This window comes from Pholcus phalangioides, unplaced genomic scaffold (assembly GCF_987345545.1).
Source record: "Pholcus phalangioides strain wild (caught in Gottingen) unplaced genomic scaffold, Ppha-v1.0 ptg000016l_1, whole genome shotgun sequence".
NCBI lineage: Eukaryota > Metazoa > Arthropoda > Arachnida > Araneae > Pholcidae > Pholcus > Pholcus phalangioides.
Window position 1 is genome coordinate 6,718,311 of NW_028301609.1, and position 23,404 is coordinate 6,741,714.

Genomic DNA, 23,404 nt, shown 5'->3' on the forward strand with positions numbered 1-23,404 from the left:
TATTATTTCCGTTGAAAAATATGTGAGATTTATTGTACGGGAGCTTTCCTTCTGTGTGGCGATGATATAAATAGTATCTATATTTTGAGCAGAAGTGCTCGGATTCCTCTTTTCTTCAGTTATGAACGATTTCCGTCTACGAGTAGGATCTTTTTCTCAAAGGCTATATTCTGTCCCTCAAGGAAGGAAAAGATAGTCACATGATTCGGAAAGCCCTATAGTCGAAAACAGAAAGATATGCCATTTCCTCTAATTACTGTAATGCTTATTATCATCTCAGTTAATAATCTATTCGCCATTGACTAATAACTGATGATGACATCATCATAACCCGGACGTATGTGACGGACGCTTGTTTCTTCTCATGTGTGTGTGTGTGACCAGCTTTGGAAAAAGAAAAATTCTTTCATTGATTAAACGTCTTCTTCCTGTTAGTAATGCGCTACTTCTACGTATTTTGGAATGAATATTTTCTTCTGTAAGTAAGTAAGTATCATTTTGGCTCAATAATAATATTGATATTCAGTAAGAAATTGTGCGTGCGTGCGCGCGTGTGTGTGTGTGACATCCCCCTATTCAAAGCTGCAACTGGGGGGGTGGGGGGGGGAAAGCAAGCCGGTCTGATCATCACCTCCTAGAGATACATATATCTAGGAGGTAATGGTCTAAGACACCAAAATACATACTTGCCCCAGTTGTATGTGTATACAGGGTGTCCTGTAAGTCAGGGCCGTCTTAAGAGCATCATGGGCCCACGGGGGGCCAAGTGATTTTTCTGAGGCCCCTACAAAGCAAATTCTCGAAAATTTCAACCAGATCTCATTTTTGTGAGGCCCTCTTACCTAGAGGCCCCCACTGCTGTAAGTCCTAATTCGGCCTTTATCTCTTCAACCGTTCGTCGCAGAGAGATATGGTTCTAATTGAAAAAAAATGTGCAAAATGTGTTCAGGAATCAGAGCCGTCTTAAGGGCATCATGGACCCCCCGGGCCAAATGATTTTTCTGAGGCCCTGCCTGGCCAATTTTCGAAAATTTCAACCAGTTCTCGTTTTTGTGAGGCCCCTCTTCTCTTGAGGCCCACGGGCCGTGCCCGGGTGGGCCCATGCGTTAAGACGACACTGTCAGGAATCACTCTGTACCAGTTTTGGAAGTGAAAATACAGTGTGCGTCATAAAATAAAAAAAATTTACGATAAAAATTAAACATTTTTATACTTTACCCCATGTCCTCAAATTTCCAATTGGAAAGTTGTTGCCCTGTCTCCCCTGAGGCCAACAAAAAAAATCAATGTTTTCTAAGTGCAATATTCGCTGAGATATATGAATTAAAAAAAATCAAAAAATTGGAGAAACGATGGGGAGGAAAACAGCATAAATGAGGGAAAGAAGCCCTTAGTTTATGCTGTTCTTTCCCAACTCTTCTCCGATATTTGAATTCAAATAGCGAATTAATTATCACTTGGAAACATGGATTTTTTTGTTCTCTGAAGCCAATCAGCTATTTTTTTGTTATTATCTAGGGCAATATTTTGAATTAGTGCTTACCAGGTGCAGATCCGGGATGATGTGTCGAGAGTGGCGAATAGTGTAAGTTCGTTGGATCGTCCCGTATTTTACGATATAGACAAACTTTTCCATATTATTCGGCTCTTGGGGAGGGGCGATAGGAACGACCGCTTCCCCCCCCCCCACTCCGGGGCCATTCCTGAGCGAAAGCAGACATCTTCAGTTGCGAATGCAGCAGAGGCAGGCGAGTCCAGGGCAATGTGTCAAAGAAGCTCCTTATTGTGTAAGTGTATTGATTCGTTTCATATTTTACAGGACAGACAAATTTCTCCCTTATTATTCGGGGGGATGGGGCGATCTTGCCCTCCCCCCGTATCTGCACTTGGTGCTTACCCGAGCATCCTTGACCAGACCACGTGAAAATCAAGAACATCCTGGTCTAAGGACATCATCACTTGCTATATTTTAACCATAATCTGCTTTGTTCTTTTCTGAAACACTTTTAGCATACCCATTAGCAACTACGAGGTCTGCGAATGAAATTTTATAAACTAATGCTGGAGGGAAGAACCCATAATTCATAGGCAGAAATACGGGGGGGGGGGCATGGGCAGTGTCAAAGGTGGAGTCGACTGATCTAATGTATATGTGTATATATGAATTGACATAATCATCATCGTGTCACCCCACTTTCAGACTTTCAAGTCTATCTCCGCCTATGCCATAATTATTATTATGTTCGAAGAGTTAAAATGAAAAACCTTGCGAATAAATGTTGTGTGATAATGCATGATTTTTCTTTCATTTTCATGTCATAAATGGCCATTATTCGGAAATCCTCGTTCGGAGGTCGACCTTAACGTTAATCCAATGGGATGCATTATGTTCCACATCTAGATTTAATTTTGAGGTCTCTGTTGCATGGGACATTACTAACAAGCCCCTTTTACATGGGAAATGGAAAAAGTTGTGAGCATTTCATTTAGCTAGGTGGAATTTTTTTTTTTGTGTGTGTGAAGCGCGTTATCTTCTATAGGCGACGCGAGAACTTTCAGTAAGATATATCTTGCGTCTAGTGCGTGTCTGGCTTCAAATCGTGAGCAATGACTCACAGTCACTTCACAGTATCCAGTCGAGTATGATTTCTCTGAACCTCGGGGCGTTAAACGCAATATATTATTCTGCACATGCATCTATAACTTCCGCTACTTCTTTCTACAGAGGACCGATAACAATTGCGATTTAGACATGCGTAACCTCAACCTTTCACCTTCCATTCAAATGCTATCGATCCCGATCGAACAGATAATCATCTCGAACTCAATTCAACAACATCTTGTATCGATAGCAGCAGCAGCCACTGTTGTCAAAATCTGATATTGTAACATTAGTGACATAATTAATTAGTTGACTTTTCAAGATTTAGTTTACTTTTACCACTTTATTTATCTTCTGCATTAAATCTAAACATTGACAGAAAAAGAGGTCTGGGACACTAGACGGAACAGACCCTGACCTAAATATATGTATAAAAAAAAGTTGAGATGCTTTCGATTCTCTCAGCGCACGCTCCAAAAATAAGTCTCCACTTTCCTCCCCGCAAGAAAAACATTATGAATGCGTTATTATTCGTATTTTTATTTACTCTTTGTACCTCGCTCTTCAGTAACGATGTCCAGAGATTTCGTTTTCCTATAAATAAGTTATCAAAGAGCTTATGCTGTCGTCTAATCAAAAAGCAGAGAATGATGATGAAACGCTCCGTTCATTCTTGTTGCCTGTTTGAGATAGAAAACAGGAGTTGTTACTGTTTGTCGGTGGTGAGGCCAAGATCTCTCTTCTGGACGTTTTCTAGATCCGCGGATGCACTTGCCGTTCCGAGGACGATAACATTATAATCATCTTAAGACATTGCCGAACTATAAGCGGGCATTGCGGTGCCGCTTGATGCTGATTTAAGATTTCTTCTTCAGATAACGGGTATGTACGTTTTCTCTTTTCGTATTATTCACGTTAAATTAACACTGAAAGCGCCTTTAATCCATTATTTACCATTAATCAGTGGGATTTTCAGTTTTGATTGTTGTACCTAAATTTTGAACTGACTGCTATATGAACACGTTACAATCTCAATAAAAATATTCTAAATTTTTTAATAAATAATGATTAATTAATTAATAATTAGTAATTTTAATTTAACAAAAACTCCCCCCCCCCAAACAGTTTTCCTTTCATATTTCATTCATGTTATAATTCTTATGCAATTTTTTTAAATAAAAAGTTAAATGTTAAAGTTTTGGCATGCAATGGGGGGTTAGTGAAAATGTTATTAGATAATGTATATGTTACTGCCAAAGCCCAAAATCGGTCAGTTCGCGAACTGGCCGGCCCAGTTAAATGTCCGAATTTCGGATTTTGCCGGCCGCTATATACCGATTTCTAAGATATCGACATTCCGATTGCCTTTGATTGTTAGTGTTGCCATAGCTAACCAGAATTATATATGGCTATAATTATCACAAAAAAAAAGCCAATGTGGCAATGACCCGAAATCATAGGGATCAATATATAGGGGCCGGCCAAAGAACGGCGAAAGCTCGAAATTTGGACATTGGCAGGGTCAACTGCCGAACTGGCCGATTTCGGGTTTTGGCAGTAACATGTATACTGTATAAGCATGTGGGAATTTATTTATTTTATTTATTTAGTATGCAAAACCTGTGAAAGGCCAAAGGGACACTAATAAATATGTTATAAAGAAAGAGTGTTAAAAAAAATGAAATAAAGGTTTGGAGTAGGAGTAAATTGAAACTTCACGCTTACTTGAGTCACGAGCAGGGTCCGATTTCTGCATGGGCAACGGGAGCACTTGCCCAGGCCCAGGGGCCCCATCTTTTAGGGTTATCCCTTTCTTTGGTTTCTTTTTACCCTCTTATAAGATTGGTGAAAATCCAAAAGAATATCCCTAAATCACGTTTTTACTCTTTCTAAAGTGCCCATCATTATCAAATATCAATTTCCACAAATCAAGTGGCTTATATTTTTCTGCTAATGCTTGAATTTGAATGCTTCTGTTTGATTGGCTGATGTGTCGAAGCATTGGATAATAACTTTAGTATAGTGAAGTCTAATAATGTTCAAACTACTCTATCTCAGCAACGTGTGTTACGAATAGACTAACGAATCTAGCAACGCGGTTTCTAAGTGTGTAACTCCAAAAATTTATCCACAAACTTAGCCCATTTTTTCATTGTATCAGCCCCATTAATATAGACTTCACACTATATTTTTGTGACAGTTTCTCACTGTATGCAAAATTAGCAGAAGAATTATGAGGTGAGAGCCAAAATTATGAAACCCTTCTAGTAAAGAAAACATCAGAGAGTAACGACCCAGAAATACTAAATGCAATTAACTACTCAAGTACAATATGCTTTAATGTGTCACCATGTTTTGTGCGATTCCTCAATTTCACATCTTTCTGACCGAAAAATGATTTATGAAATAGTAACAAGAAATTTTCTATGTTTAAATCAACATTATCCTTAAAACTACAAATTATCCTTAGTTCAGGTTGAAATTCAACACAATAAGAATTCGCAATTCTACAAAAAATAAGGCTGAAAGTTGAGAAGAGGCGTTTCCGAATGTTCAGAAACAACGTTAAGAATTTTTTTTAAACATTACCTTATTAAAAAGGATAAAATTATCAGCTCTCGCACAAATATTTTACAAGAAAAAATGTTCATCTTTAGCTTCATTGTGCATCGTAGCTGAGGCTACTCAAAAATTGTCTTTTGATATTATAAATGCTTTCAGTAATATAAGAGGGTGAAAGATTAATTTTGAGATATTTAATGAAGAATCGATATATTTTAATGCTCATTCAAATGTATTTTGTATCATTCTGTAATGTCTTCACAAACAACGTATTTTCTGATGTACGATACATTTTTGATCCTAGTCGAGAGGGGGGGGGGCGAATGAAGTCAAAGTTGAGCCTTGATGATCACGGGCTCTGTCTATGCCAGGAATGCTAAACCTTATGGACAGTACGGACCACTACTCAAGTGGTCGGTATCTTTAAACTTGTCGCGGATCGCAATCTGTCAATTTTAGAGGCGCTCAACGTTTAGGGAAGGTGGGTTGAGGAACGGTCCCGGCCATCGTAATCAATTAAAATGTTTTATGACTTTGAATATTTTTTTTGTATTTTTTTTCGTTTCATTTTATATTGCATGATGAAAATTTTGGAACCAAAATTAACATAATTTTTTTCTCCTAATGAGGCTGATGATGAACATTTTAATTTATATGAATGATGCATTCAAAGCAATTAAAAAGCAAGGAACAGAGTTGTTGCGCTGTCTCTCCTGAGACCAAGAACAAAAAAATTCCACGTTTCTGAGTGCAATATTCGCTGAAATATTTGAATTCGAAAATCGCTGAAAATGAGGGGAAGAACGGCATATAATAATGGGCAAGCTCATTGTATGCTGTTCTTTCCCCCTCTTTTCAGCAATTTTTTTAAAAAATTCCAATATCTTAGTGAATACACCCACTCAGAAACGTGGAGTTTTTTTTTTAGCCTCGGGAATGACAGGGCAACAACTGTTTATTTTGGTCATCATAAAAAGTTAATTTTTTGTTTTAATAGTTATACAAACCCTTGCAATATGAACTACGTATCTAAGATCTGTCTACACGCTATTTAGATACCTTTTCTAATTGGAAGTATGCCTCTAGGACCAACGTTTCGCCAGTAAAAGATAGCAAGAGGAATTATGGAATCAGCCAGTATATTTCGGGGAAAATGCAAAAGAAAGCTATCTCATGAAAAGTATCACCGTCACCTCTGTCATAAATCTCTTATGTGGCATTGAACACTAAACTGGTATTTTCTCGTTTCCAGAGATTAAAATTCATACGATCCATCCGAGGAGTGTCCATTGGAATAATAACTAATTTCTTCTTTACACTCGTGAAAGCACCCACTCGTCACGTGATAAGCTACCCTGTTCGCGCTTCTATTTTGTGTCTATTATATTCTCTGTCTATGGCTCCGGCCCTAAAAGTTTTGCCTTGGGATCCCGCTCATAGACGCATGGGCTCCTAATCGCAGGTTTATTTTTTACGTGTGAATTTTCTAAAATACATGTAGTTTCTTGTGGGAAAAATACTTTATTAAATATCATGTGAGATTTTGTTTTAGATTTCAAACAATATTGAGTTGCTTGAAATAATTGTTGAACTTCTGAAGAATTTCAGAAAGGAGTAAAAGCTTTTCCGGTTGTGTGTTTGTTTTCATTATTGCAAGATAAATAAATAAATTGGTAAATAATTTTATTTACTTTAGGCATCGGGGGGTAAGAAAATGTGCATCAAACATCAAGAAGCCTTGTTATGAAGATTTGTCCATCGTGATATGAATTATCACTGAAGATTAAACAAATTTGAAAAAAAATGAAAAACTCTGGTGATATTGAAGGTGCCACGAAGAATGCTGCATCAATAGAAGAAGCAAAATCACAAAAAATCGGTGCCCCCGTCAACAGTCACAAGACCAATAGTAAGGCTTATTTTGTTATTATTATTATTATTCTGCTCCAACTTGTGGAAAACTATTGTTGGAGGGGGAAAAAATATATATACATATACATATTATAAAAACACCGTCGAAGCTAAAAATCCCCCCAAATTGTTGAAATAAATTAAAAAAAAAAAACTATCGTTGTAACAAACATTAAAAAAAAAAAAGCAAAAATGAAAATGATATTGTTGAGGCAAAAATAAAAATATTGTTGTGGGAAAAATAAAAATACTAATGTTGACGCAAAAGTAAAGAAAAATCATTGTTGAAGCAAAAGAGTCCTCCTATTGTTTAAATAACCTTCATAAAAAATTACTGTTAAAGCAAAAAAGCCCCCCCCCCCTCCCCTATTACTGAAGTAATTCTTTAAAAAAGCTATTGTTTAACCGAAAATAAAAAAACTACTGTTCAAGCAAAAATAAAAATGCTATTGTTTACGCAAAAAGAGAAAAGCAATTTTTGAAGCAAAAATGAAAATGTGATTGTTGAAGTAAAAATACTGTTGAAGCAAAAATGAAAATGCAATTGTTAAAGTAAAAATACTGTTGAAGCAAAAATGAAAATGCAATTGTTAAAGTAAAAATACTGTTGAAGCAAAAATGAAAATGCAATTGTTAAAGTAAAAATACTGTTGAAGCAAAAATGAAAATGCAATTGTTAAAGTAAAAATACTGTTGAAGCAAAAATGAAAATGCAATTGTTAAAGTAAAAATACTGTTGAAGCAAAAAAGTTCTCTATTGTTAAAGTACACCTTTTAAAAAAAATATTATCGAAGCAAAAAAAAATGCTATTGTTAAGGTAAAAAAAAAAAAAAAACGTTTTTTTTGAAGTAATCTTAAAAAAAAACCTATTGTGTTAAAATAAGCATGAAGAGGCTATTGTGGAGGCAAAAATGTAACAGCTACTGTTGCAGCAGAAAAAAAAACTGCGAAGCGAAAATAAAAATGTTATCTGAGCTTAGTGGTCAGAGCACTCGTCCGGCAAGCGAGGGACCCGGGTTCGACTCCCGGTAGAGGCAGAGATGAGTTTTTTCCTTCCTTAAAAAAATTAACATCTCAAATAATAAATATCTTCACAACATCCAGTCTTCTGTATATCTTGTATAAAAATGTTATCGTTGAAGCAAAAATGAAAAAATCTACTGTTGGAAAAAAAAAAGAATCTACTGTTGGAGCTAAAATCTACTGTTAGGAGCAAGCCCCTAATGCCAGAGTCACCCTGTTCTTCTAGGTCAATGTCGGGCCTTGCGTACAAGCTAAAAAATGTATCTCTTATTAAACTTGAATATTTCTTCCAGACCAGGGCTACCCCTACTAGACGCGGGGCTAAGTGCGTCTCAACAATTGTGCAACACCCCCTATAGATACGATCTTATCTATGGGGGTGTTGACAATTTCGGGTCACCAAAAATTTTTTAGGACCCTTCCCCGCCCTGATTTTATATATTTCGGGTGGGGGAAATCGGTATCCATTATTTCAACATATACAGGAATGCAGAGAAATGTCCATACAAAAAAATTTTAAAAACACAATTAAATATAGATTAACACCCAGGCCCGTAGCCAGAAATTTCGTTCGGAGGGTGACCAAAGTGATAGAACAATAGATTTGACCATCTTTTTTCTTTTTAGGCACTTTCTCACATTTCGAGAGGGGGGGGGGACCAGACACCCCAAGTCGTCGTCCCCCCCGATACGGCCCTGTTAACACATATGTATAAAAATTTATGAAAAATTCACCTCTGAGAAGGTAATATTAAACTAATGAGAGATACAATTCTCGAAACTAATGAAAATTTTAGAATCGATCAACTCAAAATGATAGAAATAAATAATTCCAGCACCAACAAAAATTCAGAACCACTGAAAGAAATAATTTCAGAATTTATGGAAATTCAGAATTAACGATGTATTTATTTATTTATGCAACATTGTTGGTGCAGGGAAGAGCTACGCGTGTCCTTATTGGTACACGGGGCTCGAATTATGAAGAGAGACTTCATTTTTTGAATATGATCATCCAATTTACATTGGATGAACGCAGGTGTCCAGGAGATATGATCGAAGTGTTCAAAATTTTCAATGGGATGGATAGGATGGACCATGAACTTTTAGTACACCGCCAATCGACTGCTTTTACAAGGGGACACCAGTATCGATTGGTGAGGGACAATGCGCTATGGTGTCGCAGGGAATTTTTCTCTAATAGGGTTGTTAATAAATGGAACAGCTTACCCCCGGAGGTAGTAAATTGTAACACAATTGACACGTTTAAAAAGAAATACGATAAACATGTTGGGGTAAATCGAGAAGCTATCCATTCTTAGAATAAGACAACCATAATTATTCTTTATGGGCATTGTATAATATTTTATCATGTGTATATATTGTTTATAATTTGTGTTAATTGCATTTTTAATTGGGTTGCTGTTTTTTTTAAATATATGACATCCATATTTTTATGGGCATCTTTTTCTCAGCCACCTCGTTGGGCGTTTTGCCTGTTGTGGCGTTGTTTTTGTATTTGTATATTTGTATTTGTTGGCCTATACAATAGGATGCGGTTGATTTACACATAGATATTTTGTAACGTTGAACAAGAAATCAGCGATCGTAGGGGAATCAACAATAGCGGAGGGGAGTTTGCTCCATTCGACTATGGTATGAGGAAAGGTTTATAAAAGAGAAGATGTATTTAAAACAGTCGGTGCTTATAAAAGAGAAACTGTACTTAAACGATCGTAATTGTACGTAAACAGTCACTGTTTATAAAAGAGAACCTGTATATAAAACAGTCCCTGTTTATAAAAGAGAAGCTGTATATAAAACAGTCCCTGTTTATAAAAAACAAAAGCTGTGTGTATTAAAAAAAAAATTCCAGAATTGATGAAAATTCAGAACTAATGCAAGAAATAATTTAAGAACTGGTGGAAGCCTCCAATAATTTGCCGCGAGTGAGGGGCCCGGTGCGACCGCACCTGTCGCATACCCCTAAAAACGGCGTCAAATCATACACAAGCTAAAATGTATCGCTTATTAAACTTGAATATTTCTTTCGTCGACTGACAAGAGCCTTTTTTCTCTGGCCAGTCGTTCATTTTTTCGAGTGGCATTGTTATCAGTAGCACTCTCTCTCGTGACCGCTACTGAGATAAAACGCACATTGGGCTCTCTCACTTCCTGGTAGCCGCATTTTTTAACCCCACTATCGCTCATCGAAAGTTCAAAAGGGGTCGCAAAAACGCTATATACTCTTTCTTTGTTTGCTAATTGAAATATTGATTGAAGAAATCTCGGCCATCACTGGGACCATTCAATGGAGCCAATGAATATAATTAACCTTAATATGACACTGAAAAATTTCAAAATCGGTTTGATGACAAATTCAATATGCATTACAGCCGTTATACCTGAGCCTGGTTGATACTGCACGTTGCTGTTCCTCGACTGATTCTTACTTTGCCCAACTCGGCTAAGTGTATGTAATGTCTTGCATTAAAATTGATTTTTGAAGATTCATACGGCCATGGCCAAGCTACAATTTTTTCTTAAAGCGGAGCATTTGATGGAGAGCACCTTAAGGATATTGAAAGGTAAGGAATTCCATTTTGAAACCAACATCAAAATCACTCTCGACGACTTCAAGGTACCTATGATAGGTGGAAAAAAACGATTACAAATGCGTTGCATAAAAATCGTGTAATGTAGGGGTGCACAACCTTTTCAGCTCATGCATTATTTCTGCCGCTCGCGTTCCAGGACCTTATTTATAGAGTAATCATATCACGCTTATTTTACGGGATGTTCCAGTAATTTTGGCCGTTCCCTTTACATATGGTGTACCGTTCCCCCCCCCCCCCATTTTCAACAAAGCTTAATTGAATTTTTGAAATCAAGAATGAAGATTATTTTCATGAATTAATTATAGTAAAAAAAGCGATTTTCCAGAAATTTTAGTACCAATTCGCAACTCCACTTGCCTTTGGCAATTTTTTTGGATGTAATTAGCAATGTAACTCGCCTTTGAAAAAATTCTTAGGCTTTTATTAGCAGCTTTACTTGCCTTTGACTATTTTTTTTTGGCTGTTATTAGCAGCTTTACTTGTCGTTAACAATTTTTTTTAGCTGTAACTGGCAACATAACTTGTCATGGACAATTATTTTGACTGGTACTGGCAGCTTTACTTCACTTTAAGAATTTTTTTGGCTGTTATTAGCAACCTTAATTCCCTTGACAATTTTTTTGGCTGTTAGTAGCAACTTTACTTCCCTTGACAATTTTTTTCTGTAACTGACAACTTTACTCGCCTTTGACAATTTTTTTGCTACATCTTCGTGAAAGAAATATAATCAGCCTAGATATTTATCTTGTTATGCGCATTGATAATTTTTTACCGGAACAACTTTCGCGGGCCAGATTAAACACCCTTGCCAGGCCGCGTTTGGTCCGCAGGCCAGAGGTTGTGCACACTCTGGTGTAATGCATGTTCAGTTTCTTGGTCTTGAGATAGATATACCGTATTTTAATTTTATACGAATGACAAAATTGACGGAGAACCATCGTTGCAGGTTTCCGATGCGCCATACCGAAGAGATACATATTTTCCATACTGGGTTTCGCGGCCTGTTCCCTGGCAGTGAACTTCAACACTAATTTAAGCATCACCATAGTGTCTATGGTGAACCGCAGCGATTCAATCAACGATGTCCGAAACTCAAACGAATGTCTTTCACAGGATGCGTCGGATGACACGGAGATGTCATCCCAGTACAGAGTAAGTCTTCTTTTTTTTATAAAAAATTAATTTTCAGTATATTTAAGCTTTGTACATGGGCCCCCCACAAGGGTGGAGCTGACAGTGCCAGGGATAATTAACTACATTTTTTTATGCTATAAATTCATTATAGAGGGGACCGTTGAAAAGTATGGCTGGGGGCCCCAAGAAGGATTCCAGCCTAAAGGCCCTGCTCCAGGATGAGGGGGGGGGCGTGGCTTTGTGATTACGTAAAAAAGCAATATCTTGTGAGGTTTTTACATTCGAATCATTGCCAGAAATATCAGCCGCACGTAAATCAATAACACAAATGTATTAATCCATCGTGTGATAGGATATTCATAAAAAGTGTAGACCAATCTATTTTTTAATATCCACATCGTATACGTGTGAAATCATAATGTGGCAGAGGTTTAATTCCCGGAAGAAGTACGTGAATTTTCTTTCCGAAACTCATCTACATCTCCGCTTGGTCCCACTCGCTATGAAATGGTAATGGAAATTATTTTGATGTGACCACAACACTAAGCAGAGAGCCGCCTTAAGGGTGCATACATAGTGCACGCTGATTTCCGATTCCACAAATTCGTGCCGTTACGGATTGGTTGAAAAACCTGAAATTCGAGTTTTTTTACCCAATCCGTAGCGGGGGATTTGCAGAATCGGAAACCATCGCGCACTATCTGTTAGCACCCTTTAGCGACGTGCTACAGGTGCGGTTGCACCGGGCCCGGTACTTATGATTTTTTTCATAAATCCCTACTTTTCATCCAATCTGGAATTCTGAGAATTTTCATCTAGAAATAAATAAATTCCGGAAATATTTGCTTAATAAATTCTGAGTTTCCATCGATTCTGGATTTTTTATTCCACCTATTCTGGAATTGGTTCTTTCATTTATTCTGAATTTTCATAGGAGTTTGAAATTATTCCTTTAACTAGGTTTCACATTTCTCCCTAGGCTAGGATCTTTGATGGACCTCCCCAACCCAGACTTTTCACGGGCCCTTCTATAGTGAGTTTATAGCATGAAAAAAAACAAAAAATGATGGTTATTGTCCCAGGCCCATGGTTATTGTGGGGGGGGGGGCATGTCTCGGGCCACTGGTTGGAGCCCCCACCCTTGTCAAGATCATGGCCAATCGTATGGTCATTATTTCAACAAGATCGCAACTGGAAGGGCGGCGAATTCACCCTTTTTACCTTCCTTTGACCAGTCGCTCAACACTAGATTAATATCAGACGCACAAACCCTTGGACCGCTGAACATGTGTAGCCTAGTTTTTGTACCTAGTTGCGGCCTCGACTGCAAAAAGATTAGTTATCGGCAGATTCGCCGACTTTTTATGATTTTTGGCAGCATAACTTTCTCGGAGGCTTCAGAGAGTTACTGAATCAATGAGATTTCAAAAGGATTACCTACATTTTAAAGGTTTTGGTCGAATATTAAGGCCAATCTAGCTTTTTATGTGGAACAGTTTGGTTTTTATCGAATGAAGAAAATAAACCTTGACCCACCGACATCTAAAAAGAGATACAAGTTTATCTGGTACAGTTATTATTAAATACAGCTTGTTTTATTTTACGTGCAAATCTTTTTCAGAAAAATCTGAATTTTTACTGGAGAAACTTGATTCTTTCACCATTTAATATGTGCGTATTATTAAAGATGCACATTTGAGAGGAGCATAATTACCGGTTGCATTCTTTCAGTCAGGCCAGTTCCTATGGAGTACGGAGACCGAAGGATTGGCCATCGGGGCGGCGTATTACGGCCAGCTTTTCGGCTTCATTCCAGGCGGCCGCCTAGCTGAGCTATACGGCGGCAAAGCTGTACTCATCGGCTCCATTCTCCTGGCATCCTTCCTGACTATTATGCTGCCTGTCACAGCGAATTGGTCTATTCATGCATTCATTGGCTGCCGATTTCTTATAGGAGTTGGAACGGTACGTATTTATATTTATTAGAAGAAAATAACGAACAAATAGAATATACAGGATGTGTATGATTAAAGTTGCCCTCTTATGAGCTGCCTACAGTCTTAACTAATAATCGAAACTTTGGGAATGTCCTACTAAATTAATGGGTTACAGGATTCATCACTACAGAGCCGCAACTGGGGGGGGGGGGGGGGGGAGAGCAGATGGGTCACGTGACCCGGGCGCTAGACCCGAGGGGGCGCAAATTTCATTCTGAAACCTCTCCTTCAACATTACAAGGGACGTCAAAATGTGCGCTTGCCCCGGGTGACCAAGCATCTAGTTGCGGTCCTGCATCACTAGAAGCTGTTCTTTATGCAAATGGGAGGCACTTGTCAATTTTTTGCCAGCATGTGACCAAATTGCTCAAGCTTCATGGCAGGGTGACCAAACAACTTCAGCAGAACTACTCCCATTTCTCCATGCACGAGTATGACGTTGAACTTACAAGAACTTTTGCTAGTGAAACTCTTTCACAAACACTGTGATTCCGCAGCAAAAGCTTTGCGAGGATTTTTGATCCTTAATAAACAGACTTCGAAAATTCTCTCCCATCCATAGGCGGAGATGGACTTCAAAGGCAGGATAGTGATGATGATGTCAATTCATATACGGAGTGTATTCCTATAAGTGCTGATGCGGCCGTCGTAGAGGTATAGTTTTAATTAAAAAAATGCTCAAAAGGCGTTCAAAAGTTACCCGTACCAGTTTTGAGAGTGGAAATACAGTGTGTACAAAATAAAAAAAAATCTAAATTTTCATACGTTCCCCCTGTTCTCTAACTTCCAATTAGAAAATTGTTGCCCTGTCTCTTCTGAGGCCAAAAAAAATTTCTCATGTTCCTAAGTGCAATATCCACTAAGATATTTGAATTCAAAGATAGGAGACAAGTTGGGAAAGGACAGCATAAATGAGGAAAAGGAGCGTTTCCGTTAGTTTTATGCTCCCCCTCCCTATTACCGCCTATGGCCCTATCCCGTCGGTGATACGTTCCTAAACTTTCATAGAGTTTTTGATGAATAGTTAAGGCTGTAGACAGCTCAGAACAGAAACTTGAATTATGAAAGTGGGCAATATCGCCCCCGGTAGGCGATGGAATGGTCCGGGGGGGGGGGATAGAAGCTACAGGTATAACATGGGATCCTATGGGTTCACTTCAGTTGGGGGCGATGAGGGAGAATAAATTTTGAAGAAAGGGGCGATGGAACAAAAAGTTTGAAAAACTATGATGTACACCCTAAGTCAGAAAAGGAGCACGTCGCGGCTCCTAAGGTTGTTGCCAACCTGTCAGGGCCATCGCAAGGATAAACCAGGGCCAAAGATAAGCGATGACAAGGCAGGGTCGTCTTAACCAGGGCCTGTTTCTCATAAGTTCGGGCCCTGGGAAAATATGAATTCCTGGGCCCCTTGATATACAGTGTTCTTAGAAGGCCGCTGTGGTGGTCGAGTGGTCATAGTGACGGATTCGGGTTCAAACCCCCCCCCCCCCCTGTTGCCATAGTGGTGGTAGGCTGAAGTTGGTTTTCTGCGGTTCCAACTTTGAAGCACGAATGCGAGCCGATCTCCCCGTTAAAAAGTCTCGCCGCAGAGAGCAATAGGCCTACAACGTTACAATTATTCAATCATTACACTTCACTCGCTATGATTGCAGATGGCAGCACTACACATAACAAGCATTACATAGAAACAAACTGCACGGAAGGTTCGCTATACATACACACATATTATGGAAAAAATTTGAGAACCACTGCCCTATATTTTAGGGTTTGCAAAACCAGCTGAAAAATTTAGTGGAAAATACTATAATTTCTCTAGCGATATCTTGCTGATAGGAGACCACCCATTTCTCTTATGAAATACGGTTAATATTATGATAATAGTTTAAAATAACCCATTAATGGTTTTAATTCTTCTCCAGGCTCCGGCGATTCCTGTTCTGTTCTATCTCATTGGGAAATGGATTCCCACAACAGAGAGGAGTTTCCACGCCTCAATCATTCTAGCTGGGTACGGAGTTGGCTCTTTCGCTGGGTTCATCGTCGCAGGTGCTCTCTGCGGCAGTGAACTGCTCAACGGATGGCCATCTGTATTCTATCTGGGAGGTACCTTGATCAGTTTTATTAAGAAAAAGAAACTTCGAAAGATCCATAAACTTTAAAAATCACTATATTCATAGATTCACCATTGAATTTTTGATAACTTTCGAAATAAGTAACATATATATTGTAATCATTGGCGTACGGTACGCAGTGTGGGGGGGGGGGCACTATAATCTCAAGACGAGATTATAGTGTTATTTTGCTGGAAAAAACGTAACCCCCCCCCCCCGAGAAGAAACAAAAATTGAAACCCCCTCCCGAGAAAATTCTGCGTACGCCTATGATTGTAATAATCATAAATATTTACGATTCTAATCTAATGGTTACAGGTCTTACTGGGTGCATTTGGTGCTTTTTAAGCTATTTTTTGATTTATGAAACTCCCGCTGAACATCCTTATATAACAGCTGAAGAGAGACGTTACATCCTGAAGAATTTGCCCACAAAAGATCAGAAAAAAGTGAGTACGGATTTTCGTGATAGATTGCGACAGGGAAAATTAATAAGAGTACAGTCAGCCCCCCCCCCCCCCGTATTCGCGTTTTTTTTTCGCAACACTCAGAGATCGTCATTCACGTGTTTTGTTTACTATCATCACTAGAGCCGTGGCAGCTCCCAAGAGAGAAACAGTCACCTCGGGGTGGATTAACCGCCCACAATGTGCGCTAAAGGGCGCAACCATTTCTACAGAGACAACTGAAGAGACTATAAAAGGCATTGTCACGTTAACGAAACAGGTGGGTGGAGAAAAGGGTTAAATGATATGGATGTAAAGGAAGTCGAACAGAGCTAATTAATAGCAATTCAAAGGTATTGACCGAGGAGCAATCAATGCAGTTTACTGCTCCTGAAACTGAAGCGGTAGCAGATGAAGAAGATCAAGGTAAAGAAGTAGAAGACAAGTGTTCACCATGAGTAACATAGCGGAGGGGTTTCGCTCGTTCAAATCAGCAATAGAGTGTTTTCATGGTATAGATCCCTCTATGGTACACTCTTCACATGTAGAAAAATAGGTAGAGGAAGCCTTGTCATCATATTCCAACATACTTGATGATACGAAGAAGAAACGGCACACAGAAATCACAGTGTTCTTTCAGAAAACATCACCAACAATCGTTGCACCCTCGTCTAAATTCCCTTATACCTCTGCGTTACCCTGCTCTTCTCATGCTGTTCAATAAACGAGATATACAAGAAAAAAACTATGGTTTCGGTTATTCGCGGATTTCTCTTATTCGCGATCACCCCCGGAACGTAACCCCCGCGAATACGGGGCACCGACTGTATTCATAACAAAACAGAAAAATTCCGGTTGATTTTTTCCCTTCTAATTAACGTTAATTTAGGTAAGAACGTGAAAGATCTGAATATCACAGATGTATTCCTCGTTGCAGATGTAAACCTCGTGGAAATTAACTTTTATTAATTTTTCTAGATTTTGAAGATCCCATGGAAGGAAATGTTTTTTTCTCTGCCACTTTGGGCATTAGCCGTCGGATACTTCGGTCAGTTTTGGATTCTTGGACTTTTCAACACTGCTCATGCTCTCTACATGGGGACCATCCTAAACCTTAACATAGTCAAGGTAAGGGAAGATGGATGGCCAAACATATCCTGTGAACCATATTCTTAAATGCTGTGTATAATTTTAAAAAATGTTATATCCTTTTTTTAATGCATTTCTTTGAATTCTAACTTCTACGGAAAGAGCAGGAGTATTTGTATGACTGAGTAAAATGTCAAAGTAATAGATACAATTCTGCCAATGCTAGAAAAGCAGTAAAACATTGTGTTACAAAATACAGGGTGTTTCAATGAGAATCATCCGATTAAAAAAAAAATCATAACTATTCAACTTTTAATCCGTTTTGATAGGATAATGTACAGGTAGAAAGAGGGAAATCTCGAGTTTTTCACGCAGTTGCCGACAGGTAGCGCTAACGCTCTTCCTTCGGCCGCCACTTCAGTGTTTGTCAAGATTGGCTTTTCCAACAGTTAGAAACCGATTCGGATGACTTCATTGTCCAGCAGGACAGGACACCACCATACAGGAGCTTGGACGTTCGAAAATTTTTGAAAAATCGCATTCCTAAACGATGGATCGGCCGTACGGGACCTGACGATTCAGTTAAACCATAGTTTCCCAAACTTTTTGTTCCATCGCCCCGTTCGTCAGAAATTTCTTTCTCTCATCACCCCCCGAACTCAAGTAAACGCATAGGATCCTGTGCTAAATACGTAGCTTCTATTGCCCCCCCCCCCGGATCATTCAATCGCCGACTTTGAGAAATACTGAGTTAAACCATCACTGGCCTCCAAGATCGCCGGACCTCAGAGTGCGATTTATTCTTGTAATTCTTGTAGGGGTTTCCAAAAGACTACGTTTATGTGCCTCCCCTTCCAGCTACATTAGCCAAACTGAAGATACGCATTACAGCAGCCCTGGAAGCAAACATGTTCGAAAGTTTGGGACGGATTTGACTACCGTATAGACATATGCCGTGCATCCCAAGGTGGACATATTGAGCATCTTTAATTTGGTTTGTAAAAAACTTTATGATTAGCCATGTAATATAAAATAATCTAATGTCTATGCTCAATATTTTTCGTAATATACGCATTTCAAATCAGATTTGAAATGCGTTTTTCAAACATCCTATATATCTACTAACTTTGTCTTTTTTTTTTTTTTTTTTGTTGGTATCAGGAGAGGAAGGGCAAAAACTTTCTAATTGGGCTTTTGAGGATAGGGTGTCTGTATAAAGTTAGTTTTTTTTTAATTGTTATAACTATACAACACCTCGCAATAGGAATGACATAGAACTATCTAAGCTTAGATGGTTCTATGTCTACACGTTATTTGGATACTTTTTCTAATTGGAAGTATACCTCCAGGATCAACGGCTCGCCAATAAAATGTGGCATAGGGATTTTCCTTACTATATATACTATACCTTTAGAAGAGAGAGAAAAGCAGTATACAGTGTCCATAGGTAAAAGGGCGTAGGACATTTTACTGGCGAACCGTTGATCCTAGAGGCACCCTTCCAATTAGAAAAAGTATCCAAATAACGTGTAGTACTCCGATATGTCGTTCATGTTGAAAGGGGTTGTATAGTTATTAAAGTTTTTAAAAAAAAAATCAATTTTTTGTAGTCTCCGTGTGCCTAAAAACCAAAGCAGCTCAAGATCTTTAATACAGCTTTGTCAATAACCCAATCAGAAAGTTGTTGCCCTGCCTCCCCTGTTGCCAAAAAAAAAAAAAAAAAAATCCACGTTTCTAAGCAGTGTTGCCAAGAGTCAAAAAATTTTCCAACTATATTCTTCATCAAAAACAGCCAGAATTTATCTTGGAGATTATTCAGATGACCATACATCCCGTATTTACAGGACACGCCCGTATTTTCGCGTAATTTAGCAATGGACTGCTCCAGTAAACAGAAAAAATTAAAAAAAAAACTAGTTAAAACTAGCAACTAGATGAATATTTTTTCCAAATAAATGGCCGATAAAAAGACCCAAACATTATTTTTCATTAATTCTAGAATTATTTCCTCATAAATTATAGAATTATTTCTTTCATAAATTATAAAATTATGGTTATCATAAATTATAGAATTATCGTTATCATAAATTCTGGAATTTTCGAATTATTTATTTCATTTGTTCTTGAATTATCTTTTCATTAATACTGGAATTCTTTCATTTTTTCTGGAACATTTCATTAATTCTGAATTTATTTAGTTTATTAATTATAAAATTATCTCTTTCATTGATTCTGGGATTATTGCATTCTTATAATTCTAGACTTAACCAATGTCTGAAGTCTAAGCTCTTAAGAACATTAACTGTAGATGTTCTTAAGACCTTTCTGGTTCATTTAAATGCAAATTGTTGAAATATGTTTCGTTTCCAAAACTTATACTAATAACTGTATACCTATAGTTACTATCAACCTCAAGAACAACATTGCCTAAATTTGGGAGAACCCAGATTTACTGACACCAATAAAATTCATTAAAAATTTACATTAATTCAATAAAAAAAATTGTTTTCAGAATGGCCAGTTGTCCTGTTTACCTCATCTTGTGAGAGCCCTGTTTGCATGTGTTTGTAGTTTTCCAGTTGACTACGCAATGAGAAAAGGATACATAGGAAATGGATTTGTTCGGAAAGGAGCTTCAGTGCTAAGTATGAATTCTGATTAAAATTTATCTCATTTTTCAATATATATTTTCTAAATCTCTAAAACTATATAAACGAGAATATATTTTGCATCTAATAATAAAACCTCTCACAAAAATAAATTTTTACACGCGTATATTCAGATAAAGTTGGCATTCTTTTGTTCAGTTAAAAGTGGAAACAGTGGGAGCCTCGAAGAAAAAACATATGGTCTGAAATAGGCCATGGGCCAGAAAATATTTTATTAGAGGGCCATGCTTACACAACATATTTCAGCCTGCACCAATTCATTCAAAATTCTTCAGAGGATACTTTAAGAGGTCTATACATGGTTTATGCTATAGTAAAGGCATGAAAGTAATTCATTAAATGCCCACCATTTAGACACCAATCCGAATATCCTACAACAGTAGTTAATGGAAACAAAATACCTTTTTTTTTAAAAATTTAGGTCATTACTGAGTGATATTAAGCAGCGAGAAGGATTAATGCGAAATAAATATTACACCCACTTTGTTTCGGAAAATCAGAGCAGAATACAAAAAAATATGAAGAAATTACAAATGCTTTCCTGAATTACGTAAAACTTGGACAGCAAAATTTTAAAATGATGGTACTTTAGTCAGAATAGCTGTTTCAATCTTGCATTTCAATGCATTTCTTTCATGAAAAGAGCATCCACAGGGCTGGTATATATTTACTTATGCTTTTCTACAGACACGGTAGTATCCTGTGCTGGCTTCATAGGAATACTCCTAGCAGGCTGTGATCCAGTCCTCAACACAGTGTTCTTCACTATCGGGGGACTACTAGGCGATTTTGTTACCTTTGGAGTTTGCATGGCTTGTATCGATATCGCTCCAGATCTCTCAGGTAACCTATATGAATTCCTTTCCGTTGTTTCATAACCAAAAAGAAATTCCAATGAGATAAGTTAAGATTGGTTGCAATAGTTGTATAATTCTGTGAGACAATAAACAATACTTTGGGGTTTTTTTTTCAGGTACAGTGAGCGGGTTATTAAACATAGTTGGTGTGGTGCCGTTTTTCCTCATCCCAGCTATAGTTGGATGGGTCACAATGTATGAGGTATTACCATTGATTTTATTCTCATGAAATAGGTCTTGCAACATTCTTTCAAATAGGGCTTGACAAATCAGAAAATAATTGACACAATTTTTTGGAGTCACGGGCACTTTTCTCAAGAAAAACAGTTCAAAATAATTTTTGACTTTTCCAAGAGAATTGTCATCCTTTTATATGTTAGCAGACACATGAGATATTTGTAAAAGATTTTGTGTTGCTCAGACACTTATTTAGTAATCACTAGGAATACATGATTTGAAATATTTTTGCAAATGCGAAACTTTTGTTTTGAAATTTCTTTTGCAAATGAATGCGAAACTTTTGCTTTGAAATTTATTTTGCAAATGAATGCAAAAATTTTTTTATCATATTTTTTGCTAATAAATTTAAAATTCTCATTCTTTAAATTTTTTGAGATGAATGCAAAATTTTCCATTTGAAAAATAATTTTTGTATTTACGAAAATCATGCAATAAATGAGAATGTTGCCATTTTTGATAAATAAATGCAAAAATATGATTTTTACCACTTATGAAATTTTGATAAATTTACCCCTTTTCGAAGAGAAAGTAATTTTACAGAGCACTTCAATATTTGGCCTCGTAATTAAACTTTAGAAAAATTTGTGACATTAGTTTGTTTTTGTGGATGAAATGCAAATTTTTTGATTTGAAATATTTTTGCAAATGCGAAACTTTTGTTTTGAAATTTCTTTTGCAAATGAATGCAAAAATTTTTTTATCATATTTTTTGTTAATAAATTTAAAATTTTAATTCTTAAAATGTTTTGTGATGAATGCAAAATTTCTGATTTGAAAAATATTTTTGCAAATAAAAGCAAAAATTTTGGAGATATGGATTTTTTTTTGCGAAATTCGGATTTTATATTTCCGACACATTTTATTTAGACACTAAATAATTTTTTATTATTAAGACACTTTTAATTTTTTAGTCACCCTGGTTACATGGAATTTGTCAAGCCCTGCTTCAAAATTAATTTAAGCTACTTGTTTTTAAACTTCCAATTTTGTTAACGTTCTGATATGCAATATCTTACAGCGTAACATGAGACAATGGAGCTATGTGTTCTATACCACGATTAGTGTTGCTGTGATAACAACCTTGATATACGTTGTCTTTGGAACATCCGATCCCCAACCTTGGGCTTCAAGCACCCCGGTGAATGAACAAAGAAATACGAAAGATAAAACAGAAGATGAAGCGGAGGTCATCAGGCTAACTGACGAATGTAACATGGAGTCGTAACTTATCAAAATGTATCAATTTATTGTACTTATATATATACACACCATTCACACAAACATCAGTATTCAGTGCTGTAAATAGTTGACAAACAAAAATAAATATTCATACTCATCAGCATTCATTTCATAAATTCTGTTACCCACAACAGGTTGGAAGGTATTTCGTAGAAATTCAGAAAGTAATCTCAACAAATTCCAATCATGGTATTTACATTGTACTGTATTTACTTGAACTTCAAGCACACTTTTCATCACCGAAATTGAGCTTGTTTATATGGGAGTGCGCTCGAATCAGTGAGGAATATAAATATCAAAATTTTTTTGCCCCACACAAAAGGTGTGTTAGTTTAGGTGGGCATGGTAGATTTGAGTACATATGTAAATAAATAAGTAAATAAATATATATATATATATACAAGCATACATACAGTAGAACCTATACTAACTGAGGCACATGGTTAGAACGATATCAACCAGTAGGCAGACCTTCCACACCATACTTACTTAAACATGAATATTCAAGCATCTACTACTTTCACTTCCAATAGCGAAAGAGAGATGGCAGCACTTACACACGCGTAAATTTGACATTATAAACACATACAGTGGATCTCAATTTTAATGTCTTCACGATGAAAAACAAAACTATCATGAAAAAAAATGTAAGCGGGGAAAAAGCTTTAAACAGGAAATCTTAATGAGTATTAGTAAGAGTTGGAACCATGAAAATAAGTAGCAATAAGCTGGAAAATGTTCTAAGTGGGGACGTTATAAGCGGGATCCACTGTATACACACAAAATACTTTCTGACATGCACATTAGAAATTCCCCAGAAGAATGATTGTGAGGTGCCGTGTACGGTCAAGCAGTAGTAGTTACATATAGGCCTACCTTCCAGTGATGCAGCATAATGCATGACA

General features: G+C 37.2%; 1 protein-coding gene across 4 annotated transcripts; it reads left to right on the forward strand.

Annotated features, from left to right (window-relative positions):
* Positions 1-209: 209 nt before the first annotated feature.
* LOC149074952 (dietary and metabolic glutamate transporter-like) lies at positions 210-22,599 on the forward strand. Of its 4 annotated transcripts, none has more exons than XM_089245909.1 (11): positions 210-486; positions 6,861-7,073; positions 11,664-11,869; positions 13,583-13,816; positions 15,768-15,951; positions 16,278-16,408; positions 17,384-17,533; positions 20,007-20,139; positions 20,851-21,006; positions 21,137-21,222; positions 22,279-22,599. In XM_089245909.1, exons 2-11 carry the CDS (start codon positions 6,968-6,970, stop codon positions 22,483-22,485), a joined length of 1,593 nt encoding a protein of 530 aa, XP_089102035.1. In that variant the 5' UTR covers positions 210-486; positions 6,861-6,967; the 3' UTR covers positions 22,486-22,599. The 4 variants fall into 4 exon arrangements, with proteins under 4 accessions (XP_089102035.1, XP_089102036.1, XP_089102034.1 ...); XM_089245910.1 differs by lacking the exon at positions 210-486 and adding an exon at positions 1,519-1,787; XM_089245908.1 differs by lacking the exon at positions 210-486 and adding an exon at positions 3,228-3,484.
* Positions 22,600-23,404: the final 805 nt, after the last annotated feature.